The 24,397-nt window shown below is 34.9% G+C and overlaps 1 protein-coding gene across 1 annotated transcript; it reads left to right on the forward strand.

Moving 5' to 3' along the window:
* The first annotated feature begins 735 nt into the window (after window positions 1-735).
* LOC132277813 (uncharacterized) lies at window positions 736-1,896 on the forward strand. The gene is made up of 3 exons (XM_059779656.1): window positions 736-1,138; window positions 1,266-1,484; window positions 1,571-1,896. The coding sequence occupies exons 1-3, from the start codon at window positions 736-738 to the stop codon at window positions 1,894-1,896; spliced, it is 948 nt and encodes a 315-aa protein (XP_059635639.1).
* The last annotated feature ends 22,501 nt before the right edge of the window (window positions 1,897-24,397 follow it).

Raw genomic sequence — 24,397 nt, forward strand, 5'->3', positions numbered from 1 at the left:
TATTCATTTGTATTAATTTCCTACCATGTTTATTCATTTGTATTAAGGCCAAGAATATGTACATTAATCGATTAGTACACTGATATTGTGTTACAGACATTTTGTTTGTTTTAATTTCCTACCATACAATATATATATATACCTGATGGACATGCCATTATTATAAATTTAATCTCACAAGCCAGAGGAAATGTATTTGCAACTATATGTGATATATATACACACTTAATACTTTTATTTCACTACATACATACATTTATATTTGTTGCTTTGTTTAATCATCTCTGTTGTTTATATTTTATCTTCTATGATGATTAACTAATTTTAAAATTTTTCTCATGACTAGTTAATGGTTTTATTTGTTTATTAATGATAAAATTTCTCTCATGCTGCACTTTTATCATTTTGTCAATATATGGTTTAGTGTTAATATATAGTTATATACATATATCAATGATAATTGACTAAAAAAAATTAGGCGACTCATTATTGACTAATTATTTTAAATTTTAATTCATTTGTCTTACTAATTATCTATTGATTACATACATTTGCTAGATGGAAATAGAAGGAGATTTATATAAGAGTGGGGATAAGAATGAGACACATGAACTACAAGACTGTGAAGAAGAAACTTTTGGTAATAATGTTGTAGAATATTTAAATAGCTGGGAATGAAGACGAAAGATACAGGTGGTTCAACTTATTTGTTATGTTGTTCGTATCCTTTACATGATGGGAATGACATTCCATTCACACCATGTGAATAGGGCAATAAATGATATTGATGGGGAAAAACTTAGTATGCGTGAACAACTAATGAAAAAACTTGCTTCTAATGAGAATTGTCGAGATATATTACGTATGGGACCATATGCATTTGCTAAATTGTGTAACATACTTCGTTTCACTGGTCGTCTCAAGGACAATAGAAGTGTTTTGGTTGAGGAGAAAGTAGCAAAGTTTCGTTATATCTTGTTGCATAATGTGAAGAATCGTGCCATTCAATTCTTCTTTATTCGATCCGGCGAGACCATTAGTCGTCATTTTCATGATGTACTAAAAGCAATAATCAGTTTAGAAGATTTATACCTACAACCACCAAGAGGTTCCGAAGTCCCTCCAGAAATACGCCATAGTAACAGATTTTATCCCTATTTCAAGGTAAAAAATTTAATTTATATGATTAATATTATCTTTCAAATATTTATGACATATAGAATAATAATAATAGCTTTTTTAAAAAAATGCTTTTATTCGTGTAGGAGCCATAGATGAGACTCATATTCGTGTGAAAGTATCTAAAAAAAATGCACTAAGATATCGGGGAAGAAAAGACTATCCAACACAAAATGTCCTAGCAGCATGCTCGTTTGACATGAAATTTACATATGTTTTGCCTGGGTGGGAAGGAACGACATCTGATTCAAGGGTCATAAAAAATTCCCTTTCAGAACGAGAAGAAAAACTAATAATCCCTGAAGGTAACTTATAGTCATTTGTATCAAATTTATGATTTATGATGACATAAGTTAAAAATAGTAACTTATAATGTTTTTATTTCTTCAAGGTAAATATTATTTAGTGGATGGAGGTTATATGTTAACGAGTGGACTAATAACTCCATATAGAGGTGTTCGGTATCATTTGAAAGAATACTCATCACGTGCACCAGAAAATGCTCAAGAATTATTTAATCTTCGACATTCTTCCTTGCGCAATGTAATTGAAAGAGTATTTGGAGTGCTTAAAAAACGATTTCCAATTATTTCAATGGGTGCAGAGGCTCATTACCCAGTTGATACAGTTACAGAGATTGTTTTAGCATATTGTATCCTACATAATTATCTAATGGGTGTAGATCCTGATGAAAGATTGATTAAAGAAGTTGAATGAGACCTCATGAACATGGATGTACATAATGATGGGGAGAGATACACACTCATTAATGATGACGAAGCTAAGCAAGGATCAATTATAAGGAATGCCATAGCAACTAACATGTGGGAGGACTACGAACTATGATGTTTCTATTTTTTCTTTATATTTGTTACAACATTTTCATGTCTTTAATTTATTGAATCATGATGACATTTTATTTCTAATTACTATATATTGTTATGTTAGATGCCTATTTCACATTAAAATTTGTCATTTGTGGGTTTATATTTTTACTTCTTTTTATTTTTTATTTTTTATTTTTTAAATATGTGCTGTAGAGAATTTATTTTTATATGATATAAAAAAAATTACAGGTCGTAGAAATAAAGAAATCAAATAACAATGTGAATATGAATGATATTAAGAAAGATTCATTAAAGTGGACTGAAGAAATGGATGATATATTACTTCATGCATTATTGGAGCAACAAGAAAATGGGAACAGAGTTGATGGAACTTTCACATCTACTGCATATTCAAATGTTGCGTGAAAAATCGTATGAAAACAATGAAAAATAATTTTAACACATGTTATGACTTGTTCAAAATTTAAGTGGGATATCATGGAGTCCAAAAACAAAACTCTTTGAAGCTAAACCAGAAGTATGGAAGGCCCTCATAGAGGTATGCAATCATTTTATTATTTATTTTAATTATTTTGCTTTTAGTTTATTTAATCATGTATATATATATTTGAATAATGCATGATATATGTTTCTTACTTTTAGGCAAAACCATTAGCTTCAAAATGGAGGCACACCAAAATCAACCATTATGGTAAGTTGTTTGAACTTTTTACAAAAGATAAGAGCTACTGGTCAAGGTGCTATAAGTGCAAAGGAAAAAGTTCGCAAATGGGGAACAGAGAATGGTACCTCAAGTAGTACTCAAAACAACAACCATGAGTCAAATTCACAATTGGGGGGCGGGGGGGGGGGGGGGGGGGGGGTGGTTCTTCAAAGGGTTCAAAAAGAAAGGATATAATGGCTGATGTGTTTGAGAGAGAGATTGAAGTTATTGGATCTGGAATTAACAAAGTAATCAAGGCAATTGAAAAAGGAAATCTTGTTGCTGAGAAGGGATTCGAAATTGCAGCAAAGAGAGTTGCAATAGTTGAGAAAACACAAGCTAATTATCATCCAGATGAAGAATTATTTGCTGAACTAATGAGAATTGGAGTTCTTGATAATAAACAGTTGAATGTATTTATATTCCTTATCAAATACCCTCAGCACAAAAGCGCATTTTTTGCTGTTCCAACTGGGAGGCGTCTTGAATTGCTTAATATGGTGATGGACAGAGGAAATGACTCTTGAAGAGTCAGTAATTTTTTGTTCATGCATTTTTTTTTTTTTTTTTTTTTTTCATGCACTACATTTCAATTATTGTTATATACTTTATTTGTTTGTTTTGGTTGAAGATTTGGTTTCTTCATTTACATAAATAAAATAAACTGGTCGCTCTTTTAGGACTCATTAAATTTTATTCAAGATGTTCTTACATTGTTCACTTTCATTTTTGTGGCATGAAAATATTAGTGAATGTAAAGTATAGGAGTGATTTTTCTAATGATAGCAAAAGGTTCAAACATATCTTATGAAATGTTTTACTCTGTCTTATAAATCAGTAATTGCGCACTGGGCATTTTCCAGTGATTGAATATTGTGAGAAGTATGAATTGTTGAACTTGCTAATTAGAAAAACCTATTTAACACCATCTGAATTTTGAAGTATATTGTGAGAAGTATGAAATGTTGAATTTGCCAATCAGATAACCCATTAATAGTACAACATCTGAATTTTGAAGTATTCATTTAAAAAAAAAAAAAAAAAAACTATCATGGTACGTATAAAACATTCAATTTAGACAACTTGTTACTAGAACTCAATATTATTAAATAATTTTAAATTAATTAATTTTATAACTTTATATAGTAAGGGTATATTAGTAAAAAGTGTATAAAAACTATCATTTCCTTCCGTCCAACTAAACAAAAAAAAACTACCCTTCTATCAATCCTTTCTGTCATCTCTTCCATTCAACCAAACAAAAAATGAAGGAGACACTTTCCCTTTCCTAGGGATTACTCATCCATCCCTCCCCCTCCCCTTCCATCCATTTTTCCATCCCTGCAACCAGACGGAGCATAAGAGACAAATGGATGCAGATCAATGCGAATATTGGACAGAAATAGACAACTAGAGAAAGAATTCAGCTGTATAAGCACTTCAAAAGTGAAAATTGGACTGAACCTACTAGAGAAAGACTTTAGCAGCATAAACAGTTCAAAAGTGCAAAAATTGGGTGCTGCCACATCAGTATAAGTAAAAAAACACTTGGACAACAGAGGTGAACGATGCCCAAGAGTTTGAATATTGGTCTTACACATTGCGAAGGTTCAAGGATGCAAGTCCGCCAAGTTCTCAAGAAATGTAAACAGCCAAAATATTGACGGAAAACAACTCTTTTTTTGAGGATGATCTTGGGAATTATGTTGATGGTATCAGCATATAGATTTGTTCTGTTATTAAAATCTATATTTAAATTCAAATTTTCTTGTATTCAGCAATTGGTTACATATTCCTTAAGACTAGGATCCTTCCTTGTATCTAGCCTTGTATCTAGATGTGAATTAGTTTTTCCTTAACTCTATATGTACAGCTCTTTTGATTAATGAAAATATGAAGCTTCATTACATTTGTGTCACTTCCTATATGGTATCAGAGCATCTCAATATTCTCCTCCATTAATTTTTATTTTATTTTTATTTTTATTTATTTATTTATTTATTTTTATCTCCTTCCATTTTTCTTCCCTTCTCATCCAACCACAACATGACCACCCAAACCAACTCCTCAGATACTGCTTCTCCCTCCAGCTCTCAAAACTAAGAGGTCCCTTTTATCACAATAAATATCTCAGCTCAAGCACCTCTCAAACTCACATCCACAAACTACATCTCCTGGAAACTTCAATTTGAAACTCTCTTCATTGGATATGACCTCATTGGGTATATCAATGGATCTACCCCCTGTCTTCCAACCACCATTACTAACAACAACATCACAATAGTGAATCCTTCTCATAAACTCTGGATTCGCCAAGATCAGCTACTGCTCAATGCCTTGATTGGCTCTCTCTCCCCTACCATCATTCCCTTTATTGCCCGTGCAGGAACTACTAATGAAGCCTGGACCATACTTGCAAACACGTATGCAAAACCCTCTCATGGCCGTATTAAACAGGTCAAAAACCAACTCAAAAACCCAACCAAAGGCACTCTGACCATAACTGAGTATCTACACTCTGTTAAAGCCCGTGTTGATGAACTGGCTATACTAGGTGCCCCATTGGATCTCGAAGATCTCACAGACAAAATACTGGATGGCCTAGGAGACGACTCCAAAGAACTTGTCCGTGCAGTCCAAGCTCGTGACACATCCATTTCCTTTGATGAGCTTAACGAAAAGCTTCTCTCCTTTGAAGCCTCCACATCAGCAACCAACAGTCCAACAACTTCTCTGCCCATTACAGCTAATCCCACACAAAAGACCAATCAAACATGGTGTCCACCCAAAACCAACAACAATTGGCGTCCCTCTCATTCCTCACCTGCTGGTAACTCAAATTGGTGTCCTTCAGCTGACACAAATGGTCATCCCCCTCTGTTCTCAAACACACGTTCCCAATATCAAAATAATCGCCCTCCATCCCTACACACAGCCAAGAGATGTCCCTCCTTTCAGGTGATACCGATTCAGTCCTCTACTAGTGCGCCTACATCATCCAACAATCCTACAGCTCCTTGGCAGCCTAGAGTTCACTTTGCAGCCAACACCATAGCCACCAACCCGACATGGTTACTTGACAGTGGCGCATCTCATCACGTCACCGCAGATTTAAACAATTTGTCTCTTCACTCGCCTTACAATGGATCAGATGATGTTATTGGAGATGGTACAAGTCTCTCCATCACACACACCGGTTCTACACATCTTTCTTCCCCTAACTCAACTTTCAAATTGTCTGATGTACTCTGTGTACCAACTATGAAAAAAAATCTGATTTCCATTTCTCAGTTTTGCATCACTAATAATGCTTCCGTTGAATTCTTACCCTCTTCTTTTTCTGTGAAGGATCTTCGCTCGGGGGCAATTCTGTTCCAGGGCAGTACTAAGGATGGAGCGTATGAATGGCCGGCTACCACACTTGTGTCTACACCGATTTTAGCCTTCTCAACTACCAAAACAACATCCACCAACTGGCATCATCGTTTAGGACATCCAGCTTCTCCCATTTTACAGCATATTCTATCTAAATACCACTTAGAATCATCTTCATCTTTGACAAAAGATTTCTCATGTAATGTATGCCTCTGCAATAAAAGTCATAAATTACCATTTTCTGTTTCATCCCTTGTGTCTACACATCCTCTTCAAATTATTTTTTCTGATGTTTGGACTTCTCCTGTTATGTCTTCTAATGGCTTTAAATACTATGTCATTTTTGTCGATCACTTTACCAAATACATCTGGTTTTATCCCCTCAAAAGAAAATCTGATGTTCAAGAAGTATTTCAGCGCTATAAAACCAGTGTTGAAAATTATTTTAACCACAAAATCATCACTCTCTACTCCGACAATGGGGGAGAATATCTAGGCCGCAAAGATTTCCTTTCTAAAGCTGGTATTAATCATCTAACCACTCCACCTCATACACCTGAACACAATGGCTACTCTGAACGTAGACATCGTCACATTGTCGAAACTGGACTCACCCTACTCTCCCATGCCTCTCTTCCTTTAACCTTTTGGTATCATGTATTCACTACTGCTGTCTATTTAATTAATAGAATGCCCACCCCTACTCTCAACCTCTCTAGTGCCTTTGAATTAATTTTCAAAACCACACCAAACTACTCTAAACTCAAAAATTTTGGGTGCTTATGTTATCCATGGTTTCGTCCTTATTCATCTCACAAACTAGAACCCAAATCTAAACCCTGTGTCTTTCTTGGTTACTCATTATCCCAAAGTGCCTATCTCTGTTTTGAACCATCAACTTCTAAAACATATGTCTCTCGCCATGTTCAGTTTGTAGAATCCGTATTTCCTTACACCTCTCTCAACACTCAGCTACCCCGTCCCAACTCCACCACCGCAGAAACATGGCTTCCACCAGTTCTTACAGTCTCCATACCTCTTCAAGAACAGCCGCATTCTCACACTCCAGATTTACAAGCTCCAGACTTGCCTCCTGCTGCAGATCTCTCTTCAACATCACCATCCTCATCCCCTCAAGCAGACTCTTCACCACAACCTTCCCCTGCCTCACAACCAGCCACTACACCACCCCCTCGCCATCCCATGATTACCCGAGCCAAAAACCATATCACAAAACCAATTCAAAAACTAAACCTTCACACTCACTTAACCCCTTCCCCTAGCCCAGAACCATCATCCATTACTCAGGCTCTAAAAGACCCAAATTGGCGAAAGGCAATGTCAGAAGAGTATGATGCTCTTGTTCGCAATGGCACATGGGAACTTGTCTTTCCCACTGGTATCACCAACCTTGTAGGCTGTAAATGGATATTTCGTATCAAAAGGAATTCTGATGGTTCTATTAACAGGTTTAAAGCTTGCCTTGTGGCCAAAGGCTTTCATCAATGACCAGGAGTGGATTATCTTGAAACATTCACTCCAGTCATCAAGCCAACTACTGTCCGAGTTGTGCTTAGTCTTGCTGTAAGCAATGGTTGGTCCCTGCGCCAATTAGATGTCAACAATGCCTTCCTTCAAGGCCATTTATCAGAAATAGTATACATGGCCTAGCCCCCTGGTTTCATTGACTCTGATAATCCCACTCATGTGTGTGAACTCCACAAAGCTATTTACGGTCTCAAACAAGCTCCTCGGGCATGGTATCATGAGTTGCGCCAATTCCTTGTTGATTACGGGTTTAAAAACTCCCATTCTGACACCTCCTTGTTTGTTCTCAAGATCGGCACCAAACTGCTCTACCTGCTGGTCTATGTTGATGATATTATACTCACCGGAAACAATAACAACCTTGTCTCCCAAGTTGTTGCTTGTCTAGCACAACAATTTTCTTTCAAGGATCTGGGTCCTCTCTCCTATTTCCTTGGTGTTGAAGTTGTTCCTCATCAGCAAGGTATCCTCCTTTCCCAACGGAGATATATACAGGATCTACTTACTCGAACACATATGCAGAAGGCTAAACTAGTTCTTACTCCTTTACCAACCAGCTCGTCCTCCCTCAAGTTATCATCTGGATTGCCTCTCTCTGATCCCACCGAATATAGAACTGTAGTGGGCAGCCTTCAATACTTGTCACTCACTCGTCCAGAAATTTCATTTGCAGTTAACAAAATGTCTCAGTTTATGCATCAACCAACATATGAACATTGGACTCTGGTTAAAAGAATTTTGCGTTACCTCAGTGGTACCTTAAATGATGGCCTTCTTCTTTATCGCAACTCACCGCTATCCCTTCATGCTTTCTCAGACTCGATTCATGCCTTTTCCGATGCTGACTGGGCAGGTAACTAAGATGACTACGCTTCAACTGGTGCTTACCTTGTTTACCTTGGTAGCAATCTCATTTCATGGAGCTCTAAGAAGCAGAAAACTGTGGCTCGTTCTTCTACTGAGGCTGAATATCGCTCAGTTGCTGCTGAACTCTGTTGGGTTTGCTTTTTGCTCTCTGAACTTTGCATCAATCTGGTCCGCCTCCCAGTCGTCTACTGCGACAAAGTAGGTGCAACACAATTAAGTTCAAATCCAGTCTTCCATTCTCGAATGAAGCATGTGGCAGTTGATTATCACTTCCTTCGTGATCAAGTTCAATCTGGTGCCCTTCGCGTGGCTCATGTTTCATCTGCAGACCAGCTTGCTGATCTTCTAACAAAACCTCTGTCCCGTTCCCAATTCCAGAAATTACGAGACAAGATTGGCCTCTCTACACGTGGCCTATCTTGAGGGGGCATATTAGCATATAGATTTGTTCTGTTATTAAAATCTATATTTAAATTCAAACTTTCTTGTATTCAGCAATTGGTTACATGTTCCTTAAGACTAGGATCCTTCCTTGTATCTAGCCTTGTATCTAGATGTGAATTAGTTTTTCCTTAACTCTATATGTACAGCTCTTTTGATTAATGAAAATATGAAGCTTCATTACATTTGTGTCACTTCCTATAGATGGCACCTCAACATTTGAAGAATCTTTTAGGTGTGTAGACGAAGAAGATGAGATATTGGCATATGAAGAAAAAACTGTTGGGAAACGTACTAGTTTTAAAAACTTTTCGAGGGATTTAAATTCATAGATCTTGATTCATCATATAGAGATAAGTTTTATGCAAAAATAAAACATGATGTATCATTCAATTAAAAGATAGAATACTTACATCAAGGTTTGAGTAAACCTTAGATCTCTCCTCTAAAGTGAATGTTCTCACTTATTGTAAATCCCTTTTGCTAGACACCTTTTCCATGGATCTCCATCTTCTTGGTAATTGTTTTGCCTTTAGGAATCACTCATAAGCCTCCATGAATGACCTTGGAAAACTAGGCTTGTGGGAGCCTCCATTAGATGAGAACATAAACCCTAATTTTCTAGAGAGAGAAAATATATTCCTTTTTCCTTCTCATAAAACACACCCTTAAAATATACATAAACCATGTATATTTATAGGCAACATAAAGGTAAAGAAAAGGAAACAACGAATCCTTCTCAATCTCTAATTTACATGTCTCAAATCTAATATGATTCCAATATCAAGTTGGGCTATGAGTGAGAATCCATTGGGCCTATTATTTTATTGGCTACAATGAATTAATGATTGGCTCAGTCCATGGACCCAATTAAATTAATTCATAAATTAATTTCTACTCCACTAAAAGAAATTAATTGAACTCCAATTAAATAATAAATAACCTCTAAGTCAATATTGCACTTTGACCCCTCTATGCATAATTAGTTATCGGATAAATATAGCCATCAATCCGACTACTTAATTAATATATTTATTTTGATACCTTTGATTATTTCTGGCTCGATCACAATAAAATATTTGTTTAACAAAAATAATAATTTAATAAATAAATATATATAATAAATTATTTTGTCTAAAATCATACGAAGGCCTTCGAATTTACTTTGTGATCAACCATAATCAATACAAAATAAATACAAGTAGCAATGATGCAAATATTGAAAATATAACCCTCTAACTATTAATTACATAACTACCCGAAGTGTCGGTCTAAGGATCCCGAAGAATCCGCCGAACAAATCAAAGTAATTATTAATTAATAAAAGAGTCTATACTTTTCTCATACTTAAGAGTCAAATACCATGACGGTGATAGGGAGTAATTGCATACGACGGCTCTCGCAATATATCTCAACCTAACGCGGATCCAGTTCAAGTCTTAATTAATTATGAGTCCATCCATAATTACCGACTATGAACAATTTATAATTACTATTTATATATCATGCATTGATTGCCATCACATACATATATATAAATATTTCTTGTAATTACATGGACACTATCAATTTCATAGTGAATCGAAATATAATACATTAAATTCACCAATTGTATAAAACATAAATATTTCAGAAATGTCAGGAACATATGTCAATTAATCCAAACAGGAATTTGCTATGCCAGGGCATATAAATCCCAACAGCTCCCACTTGCCCTCATAGCCAATTCAAATTGCACCTAACTCCAATGTTATCCAGATGATGATCAAAATTATTGATCAATGACACCTTTGATAATGGATCAACAAAGTTCTGTTCCAATGCAATGTTCTAGCTACAAGTACATTTTCTTGCCGGACAATATCATGTAGAACATGATACTTCCTATCAGTGTATTTTGTTCATCTATGGAACCTTGGGTAATTGGTTTGGACAACTTCTGCACTATTGTCGCAATATAGCTCGATAGGCAGGCTAGTATGCTCCACAACCTCTAAATCAGTGAGATCAAACCAATAGGCTTATATTGCCACCTTTAAGACTGCAATATACACCACCTGCAGGTTTGAGTCAACAGTTGAAATCTGCTTGACAATCTACCAACTGATTTCCCTTCCATTAAGTGAACATACACTAAGTCATGAACCTCATAGTATCTACTTCTGATTGAAAATCAGAACTAGCATACCTGACTAGGACCATATCATCACATCCATAAATGAGTATGATATCATTGATTCTCCTTAGGTACTTAATGATATTTTTCACAGTAGACCAGTTGTCAAGTCCAGTATTGGACTGATCTCTACTGACTATCCCTACTATGTAGCGGATGTCCTGTTTGGTATAGACTATGGCATATATGAGACTCTCATATGCCGAAACATATTGTTCCAGTCTCATTTGCTCAATCTCCTTTGATAGTCTTGAAAAACTACTTACTAGATAGAGCCATCCATATCAATAAAGCAAGAACTCATTCTTTGAGTTATGCATACCAAACCTGGTCAGAACTTTATCAATGTAGGATTATTAAGATAAGCTTATTTTCCTTTTAACCTGATCTTGCAAAAGCTTGATCCTAGGAATCCAGCTTACATCCTGAAAATCCTTCATTTAAAAGTAATTGAACAACTACCTCTTTATTAATGACAAAACTTCCACATCATTCTAAATGAGTAGGATGTCATCAATATATATATAGAATTAGAAAAATAATGACATTCCCTTGTACAATCATGATTTATTCACTAAGAAATCTTTTGGTATCTATTTGTAGATTAACTTGCCTTCCATAGGAATCACCCTACTAGAAAGTTCTACAAGATCCCAGAATTTATTAGAATACATAGATTCCAACTCTGATTTCATAGTAACTCACCAAAACGATCTGTATCCACATCGGTTCACGCTTCCGTGTAGCTTACTGGGTCCAACTCATGTTTAACAGGGATGTCCATAATGGTCTCACCTAAAAACATGATTCTGTCGAATTGGATGATAATCCTCCCACTACATCAATGTACCGATGCAGAAATCGATGATGCTAACGCATTAATAGGGAATTCATATATTATTCTCAATTTCTATAATAAGTGTGTTTATATGTGGTACATCTGGTACTCTTACCATATTCTCTAACACTATGCTACTAGGTATGTGATTCATAATATGATTCTCCTATAGATAAACAGTGAGTGTAAACAATCAACTTTTATCATTGAGATCATAAAATAATCAGTCCTAGTGACATTTTAGATTAGCTATCAAATCTATCATGCATATGATCTGTTTCCAACTTACTTGTCCATATCAAGCGCACATGTGCAAGACTACCCCATATGTGCATGTGATTCAAACTAAGATTTAGTCAAAAACACAGCTCAACGGTATCCTTGAGACAGACTAAGATGGAATGCAGTTCATAATGCGCATCGATGTCATTAACGCTAAACTCTTAAATGAAAGAGATAATGTGGCATAATTGATCATAGATTTAACCATGTTAAGTGGAATTCTATTATTCCTATTTGACACCTAAATTAATTTAGCGTCAATTGCGGAAAACTGGTACACAACACCCTCATTGACCATATAGTCTTTGCACTATCCCAAGAAAAACTCATATCCTCGATCAGATCGAAGTGTCTTGATAAGTTTACCTAATCTGTGCTTCACATCAGTCTTAACCCTCTCGGAATATACCAAAAGTATAAGACTTGTGTCGCAACAGGTAAATTTATCCAAAACGTGAGTAATCTTGCTTGGATGTTCACAAGACCACACGTGTCCATGTGTACCGACTCCCATTGTCCTTTATGTCTATTTCATCTGGCTGATTAAGCCCTTAGAGTTATCTATCCTTCAAAACAGGGTTCACAAGTTTGGTTTAGGCTCCTCTGCCTCACTAGGTAATAAACCTTCTTTGACCAATCTTTGAATCTCATTTTGATTGATAACAACCCAAAAATAGACATTAAAAATACAATGAGTCAGGAATAACAAATTTTCTCTTAACATTCAATCTAGAAGATGCAACATTAGTTTCTACATCCTGCAAATCTTAAGAGTTTGTGATTATAGTATATTAACTATCTTTCAATGCACCAGAAGCAATCGCACATCTATTCAATTTTATAAAACCAGTTTTAGAAAATAACAACACAGTTTTTATAAACCACAAGTGAAACAAAAATTAGATAGCGTCTAATCTCTGTGCATAAAGATAATTCTCTAATACTAATATCCTCATACTCTCTAATTTCAGATGTAATACTCCCACTGACTTAGTTACAACATTGACATCAGGTCAAGTACAAATATATTCCATATCATCGAGACTTCTGGATTCCTGAAATCCGCGCAATGAATTGCAAACATGTTTAGTGGCTCCAGAATCTATTCATCAGAAATTAATAGATACAACCACAGAACCTGGCTCAATGATTAAATATATATTTTCCTATGCCACGTCATTGCTTAGACAGTTTGTCCTTTAGTGTCTTAGTTAGCGACAAAAGAAACAGTTTTCTTTGCCCTCAACATACACTGCCTTATTCCCTTTAACCTTTTGGATACCTATGTTTTGTGCTAGCCTAGTCCTATTATCATCCTTCTTCTTTGCTTTGCCCGTCCACTTAGGCCTAGAAGAAGATGGTATAGACTAGGTTAGATTGATAGGAACGCCCATACTCTTGATTATCCCTTCATCTGTTACCAATTCTATAAGAATATCAGCGAGTGTGAACTCAAACTGATTCCTTATTTAGTTCACTGTAACAGAATCGAACGAGTTTGGTAACAAGACAATAATCATGTCAACTTGAAACTTACCACCCAAGTCAGCCCTATTGATCTCCAGCTAATTTTAAATAATAAACAATCATTTTCCAAAATTTGATTTCAAACTGGAGTTCATGAGGCTATCTTGATGGTATTTAAATTTGACACAGTACTTAGGCATATGCTCTATCTAATCTCACCAAAATATCTCATTGACATTTAATATGATGCTTGAAGAAAATAAAATAATACAAATGTTAGCTTTGGAGTATATTCGAGCTAAACTCTAGAATATTGCACCAAGTCATATCATTTGCCTTATCTAATTTATTAAAAGCATTAATGTCAAATTTGGTATTTCAAAGTAAAAGAGATAGGTATAGGAGTAATAAACACATTTTGTACCCTTACGTTGTGAATAAAATATCTAAGTTCATTTTCCAGTCATTATAAATAAGGTCCAATATCAAAGAATATGTAAGCAAGCAGATAAAATGGATTAAACATAATTCATCTGAATATAAATGCATTCATACAACATGCAAGGTGAATTATTAATTCTGTCATGCATATTTAAAATTAAAATGAGTTTGTTAACCACATAATATAATAAATCTCAATCGAACAAGAGATCATTATCATTATTGGTGAACAATCCCTTTTAATTAATGCGGGTCCCTCAATTCTGTAGCATAATAAATCAACCAATCAATATGTCAATAACTTATCCTGTTGGAGGAGTTCATTATTACTATTATTGAGATTCATTTGCTATTAGGCGAGCACTTCCATTAAAATAATAATATGTGGGTCCCTTAACCACTGCATGAAAAATCGGATAACCAATACATCAATAACTTATTCGGTTGGCGAAGTTCATTGTTGTTATTGGCGGGCAAATCCCATCATTTCCATATCTCTTAAGACAATGCCTTGTCTATCTATATGAAATGATTTCCGATTATGTTTAGCCTTTCTAAAATCACCTAGTATAGACCACTCCGTTGGGGAGCTAACACTATTGATTTTAGATTGAGTGTATAACGTTATTAATGCTCTAATAAAAATAAAACATTAAATATCTTGTCATTATAATCTAGACTCTTTAAATCATGCGTAGGACCTTATTTTTAAAGATCTAATTACAATGAACATTTAATATTATTATTTTTATGAGATAACCATTCTTGTAATATTAAGACTCTTCAAATCATGCGTGGGGCCTTATTTTTGAAGACCTAATTACAATGGTGTTAATAACGAAGGCCATGGGGCAATGTATAAAAATCCCCGCTCCCACTCAATTTTTAATCATCCATAATTAGGGTTTTGAATTTATTTATTTACATGATATAATGCATGCAAAACGTCTTGATTTTAATCCAATTAAATTTAGAAAATATTTGGACATTAAACGATTCACTAATATTTAATTTGAAGCACACTTTAAAAATAATTTACAAAAATAATTTTGCGTTTCCCAATAAGTGTCCTCAAATTAATTAGTAATCAAATCCAATTAATTTTCATAACTTAACTAATATAAATCAAGCCATTTAAATAAATATCATGGATCCAATGCATGAATAATAATTAATTAACAATTATATATTCCATGCATTTCATACATTGCATAAATAAATAAATAACAGATAAAACAAATAAAACGGCTAATGGAATCAGCTTTTAACATTTAACTACTCTAAGTATCGCGGGAAGATCATCCATCGGCTTGCAAACACCCACATAAGGCTGGTACGCACCGGGAGAAGCAAAACACCGCTTGGAACGCGCCTGGAGGGCCCCACACGCGCCTGGGGCATGCTGCAGGTGAAGGCACGCGCCCCCACGCGCTGGCACGCGCCTGGGGCGCTTGGGACGCGCTGGCACGCGCGTGTAGCGCGTGGGACGCGCCTCCACGCGCCTACACGCGCGTGGAGGTCCTACACTCTTGGCTGGCGTGTGCAATGCACGCGCCAGCATATGTCACCTCCTGGCGCGTGTTCCTCACGCGCCAAGCTCACCCCACATGCACCACATCTGATCCCAGACTCCTCCGACGCCTCTTCTCGCCGCCGGCGATGCTCCGGCCACCGGAAAAACGCCGAAAAATTCCAGAAAAATCAGAAAAATTCCCAGAAAATTAAATTAAGCCTCAAAAAATTCCAGAAAAATTCCAAAAAATTCGGAAAAATTCCAGAAAATTACTGAAGCATAATTTAACCCTTTTGGACCTTCTTGAAGCTTCATAGCATCCTTTGATGAATGTTACATGGCTTTAAAAATATTTACAACTTGAAATACAATGGGAAAAATAAATTACATCATTGAACTTTCAAACGGCTAAATCAAAGCCTTAATTACATTCATCCAAAGTTAAAATTACATTCAATATTCCTATAAGCTTCATCCATGGCCCATACATACATCATCATTCATTCACAATTATTCATACATTATCATGTATCAATATATATCAACATATTAAATCATACATCAACATACATCAATAAAAATATATATGAATATAATTTTGGATCCATGAATGATGATTTTCATAAAATCATGATCTCTAGTAATGAATCAAACCATGCTCTGATACCACTGTTGGGAAACGTACTAGTTTTAAAAACTTTTCGAGGGATTTAAATTCATAGATCTTGATTCATCACATAGAGACAAGTTTTATGCAAAAATAAAACATGATGTATCATTCAATTAAAAGATAGAATACTTACATCAAGGTTTGAGTAAACCTTAGATCTCTCCTCTAAAGTGAATGTTCTCACTTATTGTAAATCCCTTTTGCTAGACACCTTTTCCATGGATCTCCATCTTCTTGGTAATTGTTTTGCCTTTAGGAATCACTCATAAGCCTCCATGAATGACCTTGGAAAACTAGGCTTGTGGGAGCCTCCATTAGATGAGAACATAAACCCTAATTTTCTAGAGAGAGAAAATATATTCCTTTTTCCTTCTCATAAAATTCACCCTTAAAATATACATAAACCATGTATATTTATAGGCAACATAAAGGTAAAGAAAAGGAAACAACGAATCCTTCTCAATCTCTAATTTACATGTCTCAAATCTAATATGATTCCAATATCAAGTTGGGCTATGAGTGAGAATCCATTGGGCCTATTATTTTATTGGCTACAATGAATTAATGATTGGCCCGGTCCATGGACCCAATTAAATTAATTCATAAATTAATTTCTACTCCACTAAAAGAAATTAATTGAACTCCAATTAAATAATAAATAACCTCTAAGTCAATATTGCACTTTGACCCCTCTATGCATAATTAGTTATCGGATAAATATAGCCATCAATCCGACTACTTAATTAATATATTTATTTTGATACCTTTGATTATTTCTGGCTCGATCACAATAAAATATTTGTTTGACAAAAATAATAATTTAATAAATAAATATATATAATAAATCATTTTGTCTAAAATCATACGAAGGCCTTCGAATTTACTTTGTGATCAACCATAATCAATACAAAATAAATACAAGTAGCAATGATGCAAATATTGAAAATATAACCCTCTAACTATTAATTACATAACTACCCGAAGTGTCGGTCTAAGGATCCCGAAGAATCCGCTGAACAAATCAAAGTAATTATTAATTAATAAAAGAGTCTATAATTTTCTCATGCTTAAGAGTCAAATACCATGACGGTGATAGGGAGTAATTGCATACGACGGCTCTCGCAATATATCTCAACCTAACGCGGATCCAGTTCAAGTCTTAATTAATTATGAGTCCATCCATAATTACCGACTATGAACAATTTATAATTACTATTTATATATCATGCATTGATTGCCATCACATACATATATATAAATATTTCTTGTAATTAAATGGACACTATCAATTTCATAGTGAATCGAAATATAATACATTAAATTCACCAATTGTATAAAACATAAATATTTCAGAAATGTCAGGAACATATGTCAATTAATCCAAACAGGAATTTGCTATGCCAGGGCATATAAATCCCAACAAAAACATGAGGCAGAAGACGTAAAGTCTGAAAAAGAAGCTAAGAACTTGTCAAATACTGAAGCTGCTATAATTATTCAGTCTGTATATCGTGGATTTGAGTTGAGGAAGTGGGAACCATTTAAGAAATTGAAGGAAATGTCTCAAGATGATTCCCAAGAAGTAGAAATTTCCGAACTCACGTTCGTCAATAGATAAATATATGAAAATTTTGAAGATAAAATCATTGAATTTCCAATGGTAAGGGGTTCAATTGCTTACGCGATATCAGAGCGCCGGCAACTATGGGGACTGAGCCTTTCAGTCACACCATCAATTGTCATTGAAGGTTCACCAACTGAAACATCTTTGTACCTGTACCCGCAGTAAGAATAAAAAATATTTATCTTCATAAAAGCCAGAGCATTTAAAATATTCAAACAAACAATTATTCCACTGAGGTTTGCTTATGATTTTCATAACAAATCCATCAAAAGTAGGTAGGTGAAGAAATTTTCAGCAGTTAGTACAAATTGTAGTTAAATTTGAAATGTCTAGTCCCATAAGTATTGTTAGTTGTGATAACTCCAATTTTCTTTGTTAAGTAAAGGTAATGCCACCGTAAAAGATGGCAAAAAAAAAAAATCAGTGTAAAGATACATTTAAATCTCATGAGTCATCCAGGATTGCCTTATATAGATTATAAATTTTACGTGAGATAAATATTTGGGTCGACCTTAGATGTCATGAGATTATTAGTGCAGACAATCTTTTTTATTTCGGTCCTGATAAAGTAATTGTACGAATCCAGATGTTGCTTTACCAAACCTCTCACCTACAAGTCCCAAAAGATCACAACATAATCATCTTTTTAAATACACAAATAATTGCAGTTTTCTCAAAATTATGTATGTATGTATATATATATATATATACAGTACTTCATATTTTCTGTAGTGCAAAATGAAGTCATGAAGACAAACTAATTGAACAAAAAATTAGTACAAATTGACTAGACCCTTTTGCTTTATAAAAACATCACGTATTCAAAAACAGATTTACCCTCAAGAACTCTGAAATAAGTTGAGACTTATCGATCTCCGATTTCACCGGAGTGGCCAGGAATTGCTTGTCAATATCGAACCTAAATTCCAAAGCCAACAAAAAGATTACAAAAAAATTAAATAATTAAATAAGTAAAACAAACTCTTCTATACTTAAATTCAATATGCAGAAACATGTGCACATATATATATATATGTGTGTGTGTGTGTGTGTGTGTGTGTGTGTGACTCAGAATCTGTGTGTATATAAATGTATATAGAAAAACCTACTCTTTACTATTATTGCCATGCACAAAAGATTGTTCTTTGACTCCCATGATATGATCAAATCAAATCAAGATTGTTCTTTCTCTCCCATGATATGATCAAATCAAATCACACTCCGCTTTCTCTCTCTGTTATACGTGGAAGAAAATTAGCAAGTCTGCTACTGTAAGGGTTTAATTATTTAATATTTTTGTAATCTTTTTGTTAGCTTTGGAATATAGGTTCGCTTGGCCGCTCCGGTGAAATCGGCGCAATCTGTTTTTGAATACGTGACCCTTTTTATAAAACAAAATGGTCTGGTCATTTGTACTAATTTTCTGTTCAATTAGTTTGCCTCCATGACTTTATTTTGCACTACAGCAATTATGAAGTCTATATATATATATTTATTAATTTATATATATATACACATATATAATTTTGAGAAGAGCGCAATTATTTATGTATTTACAAAATTTCTCAAGATATTAGGGACAATGGTTTGATGAGCATATATAGAAAGATTATTATGTTTTGATCTTTTGGGACTTGTACGTAGGGTGACAATTCGTGTTCGCAGGTCGTAATCGTGTCGTGTCGATTTAAGGGTATTCTACTAAATAGTTCAATTCGAACACGACCCGTTTAATAATCGTGTCAAGAACCCTCAAACACTAAACCGACGTGTTCGTGTAACCCGTTTAATGATCTGTTTAATAAAATTAAATATTTTATTATTTAAATTATTAATAATACTCTATAAAACATTAAATATTAGAAAAATATAAGTATCAATCCAACCAAATTACTAAATAATCTCTAATTTACAAAAGAATAAATTATAAGATACAAGTTTAGATAGTTATTTTAGAAATTAATTAGAAATTTGTTTACAACACATATAGTTAAATGGGTTATGTGGGTTGAACTCCTCAACTTAAACACGACACGATTAACTAAACGGGTTAATCGTGTCGACCTGTTTACGTCCTGAACCCGTTTAAAGTCAACATAATCCCATTTAACTCATGTCGTATTGGCAGGTCGTGTCAAACTTTGTCACCCCTACTGATTGCAGGTGAGAGGTTTGGTGAAGCAACATCTGGATTCGTACAATTACTTTATCAGGACCGAAATAAAAAAGATTGTCCGCGCTAATGATCTCATGACATCTAAGGTTGACCCAAATATCTATCCCAGGTAAAATTTATTAGGGATAAATGCAAAAAACACCCCTCTAGTTTGAAAAAAGTGCAAATAACACCCCTCGTATTCAAATCACATCCCCGTAGTATGAAAAGTGAGCAAATGAGGGCTTCTGACCCCAAAAAGCGACATGTGCATGTCATGTGACCAAAAAATGCTCCTAAATACCAACATTGCCCTTTTGGACTTCCCATACTACCCGTCAATGAGATTATTAGGTAGTCCCGGTGCACCACCTCATCTATGGTCCCAGACAATCCTAGCAATCCATCTGTCCAGAAAAATTACACCTCATCAATAATCTTTACACATCAACTTTACATACTCTCTCTACACTGTCATGTCGGCCGGATAATGAAATTGTACTTTTCCGGCGTGGAATGAACCACAGTCTCGTCCAGGTTGAGGAAGATCGTCTTTTTTCTTTGGGGACATCAACGGTGGGAGGCGATTTTTGAAGTAAGGTGACTGATATGTTCGATTATCTTCATGAAAGAGTTTAGATCATAGCCGAATTATGGTTGTGGGAGATGATTGATACTCCTATTTTTTAAGGTTCTTGGGAGTTCAGATTTGGGCGAGTTTGGTGAGGATCTTGATCAAGCGACGATGGCAGGTGTAAATCGATTTGTTTATTGTTGTGACAACGATAGAAGAGTTGGATCACGCCAAAGATTGCAGGTGTCGCAAGCTGAACCATGCCGCCGACGTGAATCATGTTGGGATTTCTTTCCCAAAATCTAAGATATATATATATATATATATATATATATATATATATATATATATATATCACTATTTCTACCACCATCATCACCACCTAATCGGATCCATGACGAACCCATTCGCACCCAAGAGGAACCCAAAATCAAACCATCACCATCATCGCAGACAACTTGCAGAGCCTTAATCGAACCCAACACCACCACCATCACCAATTTGAATTGTCTACAAAACCTAATTGAAACCCAGCAACACCACCATCGGTTGCGCAACCAAACTCGGCATTGACAAATGCTTCCCGGATTCAATGGAGATGCACAAACAAAGCTTCGTCAACTTCAATGGACATTGTGCAGTAATTGTACTCATCTTCAACTATTCTACTACAATCACCATTCACGACGACGATTTGAATCCAAAGAAGCGTGGTTGCGAGAACAATTTCGTGCTGGTACATCTAATTCTCATTTCATCTTTCAACCCAGTTGGTTTTTCTGCGATTTTCCAATTGGGTCTTTTTTGCTTTGTTATATGTTCGTGTATATACATGTACACACCCTCATACACGGGTTCTATGTTTGATGTTGGCTGGATTGATGAGGTCGGCCGATGAGACAACGATGTCGGTAGTGAGAAAGGGGGTGAGTAGTGGTGGTGATGAAGCATGGTTGATGGATTCTAAACGACGTAATTTGCAATTGTGCTTTGTTTCATTACCCAAAACGATGTAGTTTAGGTCAATGTCCATTTGGGTAATTTCAACTTCTCTATTTTTTTTTTTTATTATTATTGAATAAAGAATATTGGGGGGTATTTTCGTATTTTTACCTACGCCTCTGACAAAAAGCCCTTATTTGCAACTTTTTGAAACTAGAGGGGTGAAGTTTGAATAATAGGGGTGTTATTTGCACATTTTTGAAAATACTTTTTTGCACTTACCCTATACAGGATAATCCTGGACAACTCATGAAATTTAAATGTGTCTTTACACTGCATTTTTTGTTTTTTGGCCATCATTTACGGTAGCATTAGCTTTACTTAACAGAGAAAATTGGAGTTATTACAACTAACAGTATTGGAATACTTGTAGGACTACATTAAACGCTGACATTTCAAATTTTAACTATAATTTGTATTAGTTGCTGATAATTCCTTCACTTACCTTTTTTTGATGGATTTGCGATGAAAATCATAAGCAAACTTCAGTGGAATAGTTGTTTGTTTGAATATTTTAAATGCTCTGGCTTTTATTAAGATAACGGTTTTTTTTCCCTACATGTGGTAAAAAATGGTGACGGCCCACCTCAATACAATGTTTTAAAGAATCCTATGATTAGTGATCTATCAACTTGACCACTATACAAAATACTGTAGTAATGTTTTGCATTATCCAACAAACAGGGGCGGAGGATTTTGAGATTGTGGGCAAAAATTATAAACAACATTATCTAGTTAGAATTTTTGAAGAAAAAAAATATATTACATAGGCAAAAATATTTTACTATTCATTATATTCATATAAAAATATAGGGATAATTTCACTGACACCCCCAGTAGTTTGGCCAAATATTAGTTTAAAACATCTTTCGAAAATAATTATCACTCACATTACAAACGTTTGTTCCATTTTTCACTCACACTCTAAAAGTTAGTTGACAGGTGTGTCAGACCACTTTTTACATGTAAAAAAACATTCTTACCCTTTGACTTTGGTTTGACCCACTTAATGACATGTTTACCCTCATTTGACTTTAATTTGACTAACTAAATTATTTTTTTAAGTATTCTAATAACATTTTTACCCCCCCCCCCCAACACACATATATATATATTACACACAAGCACAACACCACCACCAACACCGGCGAGGATTCCAATTTTCCTACCAACACCGGCGAGGATTCCAATTTTCCTCATCCCCTTGTCCATCTAATCTAATAATTAGCCTCACTTGCGAGAGTGTTTCAGTTAACCGGAAATCTGACACACGATAACAGGTGCCCGGAAACTGACCCAACACCGGAGATAAGGAGAACAATTAGAGGAAGGTGAGATTGTGCGAGAGATACGAATACAGACCTTGGATCTGGTGGCGGAGGAGGGATTGGAGGGTCGGTTGGACTCGTCACAGGCGTCGCTGGGAGATGCGGTGGCGCCGCTCCGAGAGAGCGGCGTTGTGGGGCTGCATCTCGTGGAGTAGCGGTCTTTCTTCGTCGACGGCTTCGAACGCTGCTGGTGGTGTCCCCACCCGAGCGGCGGAAGCTGTAGTGGCAGCGGTGCGTAAGGTTCCGATGAATGCTTCATCGATAACAACAGCTCTGCCACCACCGCATCGTTTACCAGAACCGCTGTCACCCAGTCGTCCGATGTCATCGAGTGGTCTTCGTGTTGGAAGGAGAGAGATAGAAGGGGAGGTGGTTAGTTGATTTCAATGGCAAAGAAGGGTAAATATGTCATTTCAATTATTAAATAGTAATTAGGTTATCTAATTCTTTAGAATAAATGTGATTAAAAAATTAGGGGCAAACATGTCTTTTCTCATGTTTTTAACGGAGGCAGTAACGGAAAAACGAAAATGGACCTAAGTGATAGTTATTTTCGAAAGATATTTTAGACTGATATTTGGCCAAACTACTGGGGGTGTCAGTGAAATTAACCCAAAAATATATCTATTTAAACTTTTGCCAATTTATTTAAATAATAAAAAAACTAGTTATTTAAGGAAACTTTTTATCAAACTTTCTCAACAAACACAAATAAGATTTATGCCAAAATTATAAAAACTTTCAATTAAACAAAATAAAAAATTGATGTAATACTTGCACAAATTAATAATCATTACACAATATATCAATATAAAACAAACAACAATAAATCAATTTTGACTAACTTAAATCAAAGAATATTGGCAAGTAAAAGGAAAAAAAAAAAAGAAAAAAAAAAGTGATAAATAAACATTGTTATTTTTTTAGAAACTTATTTGAGATTCAAAACAAAACTATACCATAGTATTAATATTGAAAAATGAAGCTATTAGATCCGGAAAGAATTTTATATATTCTTATAAACTAAAATTCAATACAACAATATATCAAGTAAAATTTTGAGAAATTCAACTTTTCTAGAGATTAAGAAAATCATAACTAATTAGTGTAATTCAATCCAATTTTAAGAAAGCTAAAAAAAACAAACACACACCCACACAAAAATACATATATACATGCAAAATTTATATAGAGAGAGGAACAAAAAAAACTTTGAGATTAACCTGGATTGCAGTACGTGTGCATAAAATCATGTATATCAGTGAGAAAGAAGTGAATCGTTAAGTCAAATCAATACATGTATGCAATGAAATAAGGGATTTTTTTTTTTATTTTTTTTTATTTTCGGAAGTTACATTGAAATAAG

The sequence above is a fragment of the Cornus florida genome, unplaced genomic scaffold (genome assembly GCF_030987335.1).
Source record: "Cornus florida cultivar Cherokee Brave unplaced genomic scaffold, ASM3098733v1 CherokeeBrave_3.0.0_Hap2_Chr10, whole genome shotgun sequence".
Taxonomy (NCBI): Eukaryota; Viridiplantae; Streptophyta; class Magnoliopsida; order Cornales; family Cornaceae; genus Cornus; species Cornus florida.

Coding starts and splice junctions, on each gene's coding strand:
- LOC132277813 (XM_059779656.1), top strand. CDS start 736: ATGGGAATGACATTCCATTCACACCATGTGAATAGGGCAATAAATGAT. Junction 1,139..1,265: donor CCCTCCAGAAATACGCCATA/GTAACAGATTTT, acceptor TTATTCGTGTAG/GAGCCATAGATGAGACTCAT. Junction 1,485..1,570: donor AAAACTAATAATCCCTGAAG/GTAACTTATAGT, acceptor TATTTCTTCAAG/GTAAATATTATTTAGTGGAT.